Below are 13,342 nucleotides of genomic sequence, written 5' to 3' on the forward strand. Positions count from 1 at the left end.
GCTCTGATTCATCATTTGATCCCTGTGATTTGATCTATCCCTGTGATGGACCAGCTCTTCATTAATTTGTCTGACTCCTTTTTGACAGAGTGACCTGTGCTGAGGCTCTCCAGTTATGTGCTTTAAAGGCAACTCCCTGAGAATGTCATTGACTGCTCCCAGCCTTTTCACTGGGAGAAATGATGAATACTTATTTCTTATTTACCTTCTCTGTGCCATTTGTGATATGGTAGATGCTCCTCTTGTTTTCGTTCTCTGATTTTTCTAAGATTGGAAATTTCCTCCCCTTGCAGAGAAGTTGCTTCCTACCTCTAATCATCATTTTACCTTTTCTTTTTCTAGTCTTAAGAATTTCACTGTTTTTGAGATAGACTGGCCGAGTACTTTGTATTCATGTGTAATTTGTGTTTATGATTGCTCACTGATGTTTGGTTTTGTTGGGTTTTCTTACTTTCTGTAATTATTTCACTTTTTTTGATGACTACTGAGCAGCAAAGCAGCATGGCTTCCTTGCCCATGAGTCTCTGCTTAAGAACTTTTGCTGATTCATGAGGCATGTCGTCTTCTTCTGTTCCAACATTTCCTACATTTCAAAGTACACCATCCTCTTTTTTTTTTTTTTTTTTGTGCGTGTGTGTGGCATCTGAGGATGTGGCATTTGGGATTTCAGTTTACTCATGATGCTAAGAACGGTTTTTAGACTTCAGAAAATCAGTCAATGCCTTTGCCTGCAGAAATTAAGTGATGGTTACAGAAACAAACTTTGTCCAGAATAGAGTACTTCAACGTGCTTACAGCAGGGCCAGAATCAGGCTGAAATCTTCAGACTAGTTGGGTCTATTACAATCTATGTGTTGACATCCTAGATTGGCTTGTTTCCCTCTTAAAAACAATTTTAGAGAAAATTTTGTTACTGAACCTCATTGGTATATTTTCCTTAAGATGAATTTGTCTTACAGTAGATGCTTGCATCTTTCAAATAGTCTTAAAGTGACAACATGCGTTGCTTCCATAGCTTAATCTAATTTGCCAGTTCCTAAGCGCAGGGTCAAAATTCAGTGTTGCTAGGCTTTAGTTTTCCAGTTTACCTACATCGAGATATTTTGGCTGGTTTTTGTTGTTCAGGCTGTCTCTATGTTTCGTCGCTGTTCCTACGCTCAGCATTGCAGGTTTCATAATTCGGGCACTTTGCATACGTGTTTATCTGCATAACAAACTCAATGACAAACATGGCATGCTGTCTAATGCCTCAGTACATATTATCATGTAACTGTTAGGAAGCATTGGACTTGTTGCATGTGACCTGGTATTTGAACAAAGCAATGAAAAGTGGTATTATGAATAATTTTTCTCAGAAGTTGTTCCTATTCTCTTCCAGGGACTGGCTATAGGGGGCTTTCCAGCAACAGTCCTTTATATATTTCTTCCTATGTCTCGGATGTATTATTTGTAAAATTACATGTCAGATCTACCCAAGCATCACTAAGCTTTGTGTTGAAACAATGTAAAATATCAGCCACTAAATGCGCTCTTTAATTACCATTTCCTTTTTTTGGAGAAAACAGAGCCAGGAGGGGAAAAGGAAGTTTGTTCTTTGGGTGTCTATTGCAATTAATTTTCTTTGTTATGTCCCCCAAGGGTCCCTAAGACACTTAAGAGGTGTCATGATGTCTGGCTTATGTGAACCATCTATTATCATTGGCAGCGCGAGTCACAGAATGTCCTCCGGTGCAGACCAAGGCTCTGATCATGCAGATGAGTGCTTGTGGACTTTGGAGGCTCAGTCCAAGTTCCGTAACCTGCCCGCCTGCAGCCTGCTCCTCTCTGAAACACCTCTCGATGGGCTCAGACTTTTGTGTGGTTTGCTTTCTCCCTCACTGGTGCTCCAGATAAAGTTTGTCAGGGTGTGAAGGCAGTGGCACAAAAGCTAATAAAGGAAGACCTCGGCCATCCATTACAGACTAAACAGTTCTGTACCGTTGAAGAACTGGCCCCTTTTTGTAATAACAATAAAGAAATCGCTACAGAACAAAACCAGTGATGTTTCCTTTTTTAAGGGACTCTCACTCTATCTTCTGTTTGTGCCAAACAAAAAAAGTGTGAATTAAACCTACCTGTTAGATTATAGATTTGCAAGAGGAAGTTACCAAATGAAGTGACTCATTTGGGGCTCAGGCACTGAAAGGATTAAAACTGAGAAAACGACAAAACACCATGGTGATAGATCTTATTCCTTGTGTCATGAACAATACTGGGATTCCCGTAATGAAAGGTTTTGAGAACATCTCTCTGATCACTAATGCCCAGGCTCTCAGAGGCATGAAAGACCTGCTGAGAGTTGGCAGCTGGACCCAAGAGGAGAGAACAATTCACAGTCAACGCTATTCCTCTCTCTCCATATGAAACCAGAAACAGAAGTGAGACTAAGAGAAAAACAAGATGCATCTTGCCTGTTGCCTCTGCTGCTGCCCTGTTTCTTCTTGTTTTCAGCTGTAACTTCAGCCTTGAAGGCAGTTTCACGTGAAAGGTATTAGCCCTTCTCTACAGAGTCATGTCGAGTTTAAACTGGGTAAACCCCTGGCCTCCATACTTACTGGTTCCTCAATCTAGAGGTTCCCAGCTGTTGCATACGCTAATGCAAAAATGCCAAAGAAACAGTTTTTAAGGCTTCGACTTGCATATTTTTTTCCATGGATGTTACTCCCTTGCAAATGCAGAGGAGCACTTTGGGCAGAAGCTGGGGGGATATGTTATTGTCCTTTACCAGTACTTTATTGCAGCAGCAGGGATTGCCCCACTCTGGAGGGATGTCTGTGGGGCTGTGACTGTAGTGGACCCCAAGTTTCCACACTGGTGGGGCATTTTCTTGTATGTTCCTCAGGATCTTCCCAGCTGCTGTCAGGTGTGGGCCTGGCACTGCTGTGAATGTGAGCAGGGCAAACCTTACTGCTGCCGGAGAAAACGCAGGAGCATCTGGCTGAGAAGATCCTGACGGAAACTGTTCATTTTAAAATCTTGTTCTCTGGCTTTTCATGGGGAAAGAAACAATTTGGTCTGTGTTTCTTTCTTTCTGTCACTCGGTGGCTGTAGCACAGCACTGTAGTATTTTAACATGCAGATGTCACGAAGAGTTCATACAAGACAAAGTAAGTATGGCTAACAATTTATTATTTGTATTATTTGTAACTCCTCAACCTAAACAGACTCATCACCTAAATTGTCTCAGAAATAATCCATCACCATTTTGCAAGTATCAACCTAGTCACCTGTAGAAATCATAAGGGAAATTGCCTGCAGGAAGAAATGATGATATTACAACATGGTTTGGTGGCTTTTTTTTTAATGTTTGTTTGTTTTCTTTTTTGTCTTCTAAGAAGTGTGTGCAGGGATTATACTCACTTCATTCTCAGAGTTGCTTGTGGACAAGACAGGCAGGCCTGCTGGGGACTCTCAGGAGGCCTATTTTTATTGTTGTGCATTGTTTTTCTTGGTTTAAAGTAAGGACCTGTTTCTGTGAACTAGTGGCAAAATATGATTTACGGGGAAATGTGTTGCCTCCTAACCCCTTTGTTGTTACTAGTAGCTATTGCAAATATGAAGCATGGGATATTGAAAGTAAAATAAGATGTCATCTGCTCTGCATTTTTTGCTTAGTGCTGTACATATGCCCATAAAGCTTGTGCCCACCTCAGTAAACAAGTATATGTGCGACTAACTTGTTACCATATGTTGTTCCAGAGGGTATCTCTATAAACGTTTGCAAATTCAAGGACCGAGTGTGTTGATCTAATTGAATGTGACAAAATTTAAATGTGTTTGTACCTGGAGAACAAACCCAGGTCATTACTAGCTCTGAATTTTTTCTTCTTTCTCCTTTAAAGCAGTTTTTTGCAGGAAAAAATAATACATGGCTCTGTGGTCTCTGAGGTATGGAGCATCCTACTATTCCTCTTTAACAATAGTCTTTCAAATAAATATGCTGCTTATTGGCTCAGCCAGTGAGATTTGTCACACATACACATGCAAAATACATTTGAAAGACTTATCTGTCGTGTAAGTTTTTAAAACTATTTCCCCTCATTGTAACTTTCTGGCAATTAAGACTACTGATTTACACGATAGCAATTTAATCTATTGTCTTGAGAATCAGACGGATGTGACGTTTGGTCTTTATCTTTCCTTCTAAGTGAACAAGAGTTCCTGGCTTGTACAAAAACAGACCAAAGCCATTCCAGTCCTGTCTTCTGAAGGAACACGGGAACAATGGTGTTGTAGGCTATAGGTGGTAACCAGAGGAGCTCCTTGTTCACGTGCAAGAGGAATCTCGCACAGAAGAAGGTACATTAATTTCTAATTAAGCCAGTGATAAAATTATAGAGAGTTACATACTGGTAGACCTTATTTGATTGTGTTCTGATTTGGTAGTGGCACCTGCTCTATTAGAATTGGGGGAAACTTCAAGTCTGCAGCTTAGAACAGACTGGGAGGTGGAAGGGGGCTGAAGAGAAAGGTTTATACCCTGTCTTTTCTTCTTTGCCTGCTTTGTAAAACTGAAGGGTTAAAAAGAAAAGCAATATCTGATTCGGTCACAATGACACAGTGCATGCACTAAAAATACACTAGCAAGTGTGTAATCTGAGAATAATGCCTATTGTTTTCTTTACCATTACTCTGTAGTCACATTCCCATGCAGTTGCCACTTCTTAGCTATCTTGCAGCAGTAACAGCCTTATGTCAGATTGGCATTTGCAGCATTATATTAGACTGAGTTTTATAATAGATCTTTCTTTTCCTGCCTTTTGTAAATAAGGCAAACTCGATGTTTATTCATGTGGCTGTGAATTGGACCTACATAATTGACATCAATAAGAAGTGTGTGTCTGTAAACTGAAATCAGAATTTGTCTTTGCAAAATGTATTCTAGTCTTTAATTGGAGGGTCTTTTAGAGAAAGGCATGTCTGGTCTCCTGGCATTAATATATTAAAGTATGGTATATTTAAGTCTCTCTAGTTGCTTATATGATCACCTGAAATTTACTCGCTTAAATGGAGCTCCCTACAGCTTTCATCCATTAATGGCTAACATCTTGCCACAAAATGCATCTGTAGTTCACCATCTGCATGACACTCATAACCTATTATTATTTTTAAAGGCCTGGCAGTACAGGAGGTAGTTTATAGACATATGGAGAATGAAAGCTGACATTTTGGTTGTAGAAAGCAGGAGGCAATGCTAAAACTGATTTTGGTGAATGGAAGTTTTCCCCCAGGTCTCTAATCTCTGCACGATTTCCCCCCCTTTACTTCTTGCCCCTTATCTCAGGCATATTATCACCCTGAAATCAGTGGATTATAAGCATGTGGTTATAATGGTCTGCCAGCCAGAACTGTTGGCTGCCACGAAACCTATATATTCTGTCCCTTCATGGATGTTTGGGCAGGTCACAAACCTCGTGCAGCAGAGGTGACTTCTCCTGGAGCCAAGCTGGCTGATCCAGTCTAGTGTGCTTCTTCGTGTCAGGTTGTCTGATGAATAATGCTGCCTATTGAAGGGCTTTGAGTGTGCAATGTATTAACTCAGGTAGATCAGGATATGTGTGTATGCTGGGTTGCATTTTCTGTGGAGGTAGCCCACGTTTCCCTGCAACGAGAAGTGAAAATAGGAATAAAGAATGGTTATTCTCCTATGTTACCTATTTAAAGAAGCATAGGTGGGTAACCAAATTACTGTGAAAGTCTGCATGGATTACGGCTATCTGAAATGTTGCAGAACCTCAAAAATAACTTCATAAAGAAAGGATAGAAAATGGTGAGTTGTTGTGAAACAGACTGAATGCCCCAAACTAAGAATATTCTAATCTCTCTCTTTCTGAATTTTGACAGATGCTCCTCTTGGCAGTGCTGCTAACAAACCTACTGCTGGCCACGGTAATATCAGGTAGGAAAACATGCTTACTTTCCCGGTGTCTAGGAGCTTGAATATGTTTTCACTGTTCCTTTTGTAAGATTCCCCTGCCACCACCTGCTTTTTGCCCATCTAATCCTGCAATCCTGGCTCGGGCAATATTCTCATCATGCTGGAGCCATTGATAAAGTTATTCCTTTTGTCTCTTTACCTTGCAACAAGCACTATGTTGAGTCACAAGGACTCCCTGAAGTCAGTGATGTTTGGCTGAACAAATTATGGGGCTTTGCTACTGCCCTATTGATTTTAATGGGATTGCAGGCAGGCACAAATGAATGAACGCACAGCATTCCTCAAAGGATCAGGACTGAAATTACCCATGTGAGGTTTGGGCCAGTAGAAATAAAGCAAAAAAGCCATTTCACTAATGCACATAATAAAAAAATCTGTGCTTGATCCTATGGAATGTCATGCCAGGCATACAGTCTGCCTAGAAGCTAGAGCTAAAGGTCCAGGACATGCAATGATCAATGGTGATAAAATTCAGCCGATAAATTCCTGAACTACAAAATGATTGTTTTACGTTGCGAGTTATGTTGTGTTTTGGTATCCAGGATCATCAGGTTCTTTGCTTCAGGAGTCATCAGTCTCCCGTTGCAGCCTTTTTGGGAATGATCACATCAAAACTTTTGATGGTTCTTTCTACAATTTTGCTGGGGACTGCAGTTATCTCCTTGCTGGGGACTGTCACAAGCGCTCCTTCACACTCTTAGGTGAGTCTGAGCAAGATACCAAGAAGTAACAAATGCAAAATGTCGTAGGGATGTGGCATTGCACTTGTGCTGGGTTCCATCACTGAGAAGAAAAGACAAATAGTTGCCCTTTGTCAGATAGGATGGACCTCTGGATAAAAGGATCTTGTTTTTTTTGAAAGTAGGATTACTTCTGAGGAAACACTGTCACTTTGGCTTCTGTTATCCCTTGGTAATATAGCTTAACTAAGCTGCCAAGGAATGGAGATTTTCTTACTGGCTCTTCTAAAGAGGGAAAGTGAGACCTTTGTTAATTTTGAATATGCTAGGGGAATGTGGCTGTTAAAGCTGAGTACGGGAATAGGAACTACACAACCCTGTAGAACTAATTTTACCTGTTTGCTGAATTCCCCCAGTAAGAAAAATCCCATCCTGCAGGACAAAAACCCTTTGAATTAGCATGAGCCTCTGCAGTGTTATTCTTGGGGATGGGCAAGAGATTATATGAGAACCAAAACTGTATATTACTTTAATACCAAACTCTTCTAGTAGATATTCTTATACTCACTAATAACTGTTCTGTATTAGTCATAGTTCAAGATGACTTTTTACTGACTACAAGTAAAATGAAATAAACTGATCCCATCACTCTGAAAAGGAACCATATACCAATTTAAATAATTTTCTTCTTCAACTTGAACAACTTGATACAAATTTTTTTGTATATAGGAGAACCCACCAGCATATGTGAAGTATAAATTGATTGCAGTATTTTATGTGATCTATTAAATCTTTAAAAAAACAAAAACAAAAAAAACCCAAAAAACCCCCAAACTGTCATGAGCAGACACTTTATGTTCATATTGGGCACATAAGCATGGCATAATCTATTTTTTGATTCCTATCTTAGTATACATGTGTGGGTGGACACCTGGCTGTGAAGTGCAATCTGCATTGCTGAGTAAAGTGTCTAGGTCTGGGCAGAGCTGGAGGTCCAGAATGAGTGGTGCATTGCACAAGGAGCTGCTGTAAAGTCAAAGCTAGACAACAGGCAAAAGCAGAGAAAGAGCTATGTCTGACCCCCCACCCTCTTCTCTCTCAGAGCTTAAGAAAGTTGTCTCCATCTCTATGTGCTGCTCCTTTTGAAAAATTCAGAGGGAGTTCTCCCCCCCCCCCCCCCCCCCCAAGTTGTATAGCCAATATTGGCATCCACCCCTTAAAGACCAGTTGAGATGGTTAGAGGACTTATCAAGAACGAAGATATCCAGGCTCAGTTCTTCCACCAGTTCAATGGATTCAACCCCCTTCCCTTACCCCTGAGCTATGGGTTGTTCTTGGGAAGAAACTAGGAAAGGAAAGAGCAAGGCAGTCGTTGGGCACATCTCATGAAAACTTCTCCAGTGTGCGTGGTAGGATGGAGAATTCACTGGCTAGAGACAGTAACGGGGAGAGCGTGAGTCCACAGCCAGTGCCAGGTCATGTGCCTGCCAGTGGCTGATGCCAGCCCTCATCTTGGGACTATCTGTCCATTTCACGTTAAACAACTATGGGATGAAATAGATAGATGGCTTCTGGAAAATGTTAGATGGTATGCTCCTAACCCTGCATTGTGTACTTACAAGTTGTCCCGAGTCCCAGAACTAACAATATATGCTTATGTCTCGTCTCTTCAGGTGACTACCAGGATGGGGAGAAAATTGGTTTCTCTGTGTATCTTGGAGAATATTTCAATCTTCGCTTCTCTTTAGATGGAGGTGTGATGCAGGAAGACAAAAGGTACCTGTGGGAACAAGTATTCCAGCAGAAAAAACCTGATGTTTTTTGTGTGTCATGTTCTGAGAAATTACTATTTTTCTTCACAGGGTTTCCATACCCTTTGCGTCCAATGGCATATTTATAGAGAAGGAGGCAGGTTACTATAAAATATCCAGTGATGAGCATGGCTTTGTGGTGAAGATTGATATTAGTGGGAATATTCAGATACTCCTTCAAGAAAAGCACTATAATAAGACCTGTGGGTTGTGTGGCAACTTTAATAAATTTGCTGAAGATGACTTCAGAACTCAGGAAGGTAAGACTACGACTAACTGATTGTATTTTAATGTATGCTCTGCACGCTTTTCCTGATGGGTGATTCAACAAAGGTTTTGCTGATCCAGCAAAATGTTTCTGTAAAACCTGTCAGGTATCTCATCTTGGTGTGCTGAAAAGCTGTCTAAGTTCTTTCATCTTCTGTTCTCCTGAAAGGAAATTGCTGTCACATCTCATTCCTCAGCAAAGCCCAGAAATCTGAATTTAACACTTTTAGAAACCTTGAATCTTGAAATACAAAGATAAAGCTATGGGCTAAACAATGTGCAATATCATGTGTGGGGAGACTGACTAGGAGAAGACCCAGCAAAAAAGATGTGAGGAATACTTGTTGATTTAACTTCTAATTTTTCATGAGTTAGACAAGTGGGAGTAAGAATAGATAGTGTTGCAATAACAGAATAGTAAATCTTGGGGGTTGCTACTGGCAGGTTTGTACTTGGATTTGGCATAGGATGCTGTTCTATAAAGTGGTTACATTTTAATGACATTTCCCAGTCTATATGTGCTGTTGGATTGGAGGTGTGCCTTATATCATACTACAGGAGATATATCGCACTATAGGGAGAAACGAGACTGCTTTTGCTGCTCTATACACCTTTTTGCAAAGTCTGCCAGTGTGGGTGAAGACTAAGAGTTTTGGAAAAGCCCTGAACATGACTTTGAAGGACTGATCTTGATTTGTGGTATTTCAGAGTGTCTTTTAATTCTTAGCACTTACCTGAAGAGGAAAGGTTTAGAGTAAAGTTAGTTAATACTTTATCAATTTAACATATTAATGTATGTATTAAAAATAAATGATACAGAAAATAGAAAGGGAGACACAGCAACTTGGAGAAGAGCCTAGCAGGGCTCTAGAGATGTGTCTTACTGACACTTGGGATACACAAGCATAGCTTCAATGTACAGAAAAAAAACCCTGATATCATAGTATGTTAAAATGATTGATCAGTCCTTCAGCAATGTAAATAATAAGAAACAAACTCAGCTCACAGAATTGCTTGGCAGGGCTTGGTGGATATCTTGATGTCTGAATGTGTTGAGATCTGAAGTTTACATCTCTTTCTCAAGACAATAAATAGGAGTGAGGCTATTATAGAAAGCAGGAGCAGAAAAGGATACTCTATTGCCTTGGACTGTTCAAATGCAGAAGATTTGTTTCTGCTGCTCCTGTTTAAATGTTTTGCGTGCTGTATTTAACACGCCAGAAACTGTATCCTCCCTCTTAAAAAAAGCAGTGCTTTCACAACCACAGGTGTCCGAATGTAATGAAGTACATGACAGGGCCACTGCTTGGAAGAACTGAAAAATAATAGAGGAAGTGTGAGAACATGCATAGCTCTTACTGTATGAGGAAGGCCCTGACTTCTGTAATCTGCGTGGACATAGAGATTTGTGGTTTTTAGCCTGAAGATTAGAATTGTGTCCCAGCAATTCTGCCAGTTTTTTACTCTGATACAATAGACCTTTCATTTAAACTAATTTAGAAGGAACTAGAATTAATTATGTTTGAATTTGTTGTATCAGTGAGGGATGTCACTGTGCCTACATGTTGTTTGTCCCCTTGGCAGCTCTGCTGGCGGGGTGGTTCATACGAGCGTTTTGTAACTTTCTCCAAGTAAAATCAGCTTTTGATTTAATTCAGATCACTTTTTTTTTTAATATTTATTTTTAAACTGTTGAAACTAGCCTCCAGGTAAGGGGCAACACAAGCAGCTGGGAGAGGTAATTTTCTTTAAATGAAAGACCTAGGCAGCCTATTGGTAGCCTGTGAAATGGTTTACCCTTTTCTTTCCACTGCAGTTTTTATTTGCTCTCCTTTTAGCCTGATTAGATCCCATACAGGCCAACCCAACCCAGAATGTGAGGTTGGTGTAATGACTTAGCGATCTGAGGGCACTGAAGGTTGCCGGCAGACTGAACTCTCCTGTTGCGTCCACTGCTTCCTCTTAAAATCTGGGCATATTTCCATTTATCAGATTGGGCCCTCAGTTTTAATCCATTAGATATATTTCTGGGCTGGATTTGCATTGATAATAAATACAATAAGATCTTTGGGCTTCAGAATAATAGGCGTTGGAAGCAGCACGCAAAGGAAAAAGACAATGATCTAATGTTGCCAAGATTATGGACTCTCATCTGGAAACCCCTGGGCAGCACTATGCAGAACAATGTCAGAGGCAAAGGGAGAGAGATGATGCTAGAGATTATGCATCAGGTATTGTGCTATAGCCAATGAGCTTGTCAGATAGCTGAGATGTGTTAAACCTTCCCCCAGGTTTTTTTAAAGGCAGGCACCACAAGATGTACTAGCCTTTAAACTGCTTTGAATTACACTGAAATAGTAACCCATCTGGTTGCTAATAGTCCTTGCCTGGTAAAAGGGGAGCCTGTAAGAACTACTGTGATGGGAAGAGGTCTGCAGCTGCAATGTTTTCTTCTGTCTTTCACAGACCATAGCTCACACAGTTTAAAAGCTAGTGCGATACTTTTGTATCATCTTCATATATGCCTGCATAGGAGGAAACTCCTGTGATTTGATGGCCCATTTCTAGGGCTTCTTCATGGCAGAGGACTACATTCCAAATTTGTGTAGAAGTCAGAGTTGTCATGGATAGAATATAGCCAATAAACACAGTCTTTCATGTAACGTCACACATTTTGTCATGGTTTCAACAAAATGGCAATGTTTATGTTGAAAACAAATGAAAATATGATTTTTTCTTTATTTTAGAAAAAAAATAATTTGTGGTTTACTAACACAGAGGGTTAGTTTGGTTTGCTCCTAAGAAAGTGGATTATGATATAGAACTTCATTAATTATATTTGGTTGTTTTGGGGTGGTGGTGAAATAAGAGGCAAAGAACCTGCTGTATTACTGGACATTACCACTTACAGCAAGTAAATAAAGGAGCCATGAAGGAAAGGGTGTTTAAACTTAGTGAACAGTGTGTAATTTTTAATTTCTCTTGATATATTTATACTCAGGTTCTATAATCTGTCCAATCATGCGCTATTCTCATGGCACTCTTATGATTCCTTGCCGTGTTTTGCTGTAGAAACTGAGAACTGGTAGTCTGATGAGAGGATAACATGTTGGTTCTGTGTGCATTTTTGATGCTCAGTTATTGAGGTCCTGGAGGTCTAAGTGGTGTGACTCAAGCTATGATACCCTAGCAAATTAACATTGGTAGGACCCAGCTTTGGAGGTAATGGCCTTAGGTGGTAGCTCTTGAACCTCAAAAAAAAAAAAAAAAAAAAAAATTCATCTCCCTAGTAGTTTTAAGAGTTGCAGACACACACTGTCATTCAGACAGAGGATGGCGTGCCAAGTCACTCTTGTTGATGTAGCTGGTCACTAAACTAGTTCATCCTATGGAGGAGTGCTCATGTCCTATCAATACTTACAAACAAGATTGATTATATTGTACGTTGTTGCTAGTTTATTAGATATGGCAGTAAAAACAAGCCAGCTGCCCCTTGAGAGTTTGTTCTTGCACTTCAAGCATAACTAAAAATATAGAAAGAAAGTTCTTGGAAGATTTACAGGGTTTTTTTGTTTGGTTTCCTGTTTGTTTGGTTTTCCCCTAGATCCTAATGAAGGAGTTAATTTCTCCTCTGCTTTTTCTTGACAGCTAGGCTCTGGTCCTTTATAGGCATTCTGTGAAAGCTTCCAAGACTTGGTAATTGACATCATCATACACGTCTAACTGGTTGCCAGTCTTTGCTCATATCACAAACATGAAGTTGAGTCCATTCTAGATGCTTAGATATCTGTTTGGCAGCCTTCAGCCCGTGGCATTTGAGTGTCTCATGATCATTGTCATGAGTGTTTTCCAATTGGGGATCCAAAGCACAGGCCAGAGGAGATGACTTATGTGATACTATGGAGGAAATCTGACACAACACGGGCAACTTGATCTTGAAATCTCCTTAGGGCGCGCACACGTGAGCAAGTTGCCAAAACCCACCAAAACATAGCCTTGCAGCATGTTAGTGATCAAAGGGCATGCTCTTACCTTGCAGAAAGTGTAAGGTAATTTCTCCCCAATGAGAGAGGCTGAAACACAAGCTCACGGAGCTTATTTGTGTGCCCGTAGCCTCAGTCTTTGCCCCGTACTCTTATTGTTGAGCTGTCTCACAGCGATACTGCTGCGAGAGGCACTTGGATGTTTAGGTCATCATGAAAGCTTATTTGTGCAGAAAAGCTCATTCAAGTCCAACACAGGGCTATTAATCCATCATTTTGTTATTTGTGCATGTTACATGCTCTTAGCATTATGGAAGGAAAAAAAGCCAACTCAAATTAATCCAGTGTCCCATTATGCTTTTCTTGGTACTGGCAAGAAGCGTGTTTCTGGGAATCTGTCTCCAAATTACAAAGACATTAAAGATAAAACAATACCTGTGGCTAATTTTGAATAAAGGCTTGATATTCTGAGCCTGCTCCAGCTGTCAGCAACACATTCCAGCTTTTTAAGCTGCTGAAATACAGAATATACGATGCCACTGGTGAGGTGAATATAGGTTAAACGGGTAGAAGCAGACACTATCTGCAAGCAAAAATCTGATGTTTCAGGTAACGTTTTAATTC

General features: G+C 40.3%; 1 protein-coding gene across 1 annotated transcript in view; it reads left to right on the forward strand.

Annotated features, from left to right (window-relative positions):
* Positions 1 to 4,195: 4,195 nt before the first annotated feature.
* VWF (von Willebrand factor) overlaps positions 4,196 to 13,342 on the forward strand; it is a 146,041-nt gene continuing 136,894 nt past the window's right edge. The window contains exons 1-5 of the mRNA XM_052790174.1: positions 4,196 to 4,338; positions 5,884 to 5,938; positions 6,520 to 6,678; positions 8,331 to 8,433; positions 8,520 to 8,728. Of these exons, the coding sequence (XP_052646134.1) occupies positions 5,884 to 5,938; positions 6,520 to 6,678; positions 8,331 to 8,433; positions 8,520 to 8,728 (526 nt within the window). The 5' untranslated portion in view covers positions 4,196 to 4,338. The remainder of the gene's footprint in view (positions 4,339 to 5,883; positions 5,939 to 6,519; positions 6,679 to 8,330; positions 8,434 to 8,519; positions 8,729 to 13,342) is intronic.

This window comes from Harpia harpyja, chromosome 6, assembly GCF_026419915.1.
Source record: "Harpia harpyja isolate bHarHar1 chromosome 6, bHarHar1 primary haplotype, whole genome shotgun sequence".
In the NCBI taxonomy this organism is placed as follows: Eukaryota; Metazoa; Chordata; class Aves; order Accipitriformes; family Accipitridae; genus Harpia; species Harpia harpyja.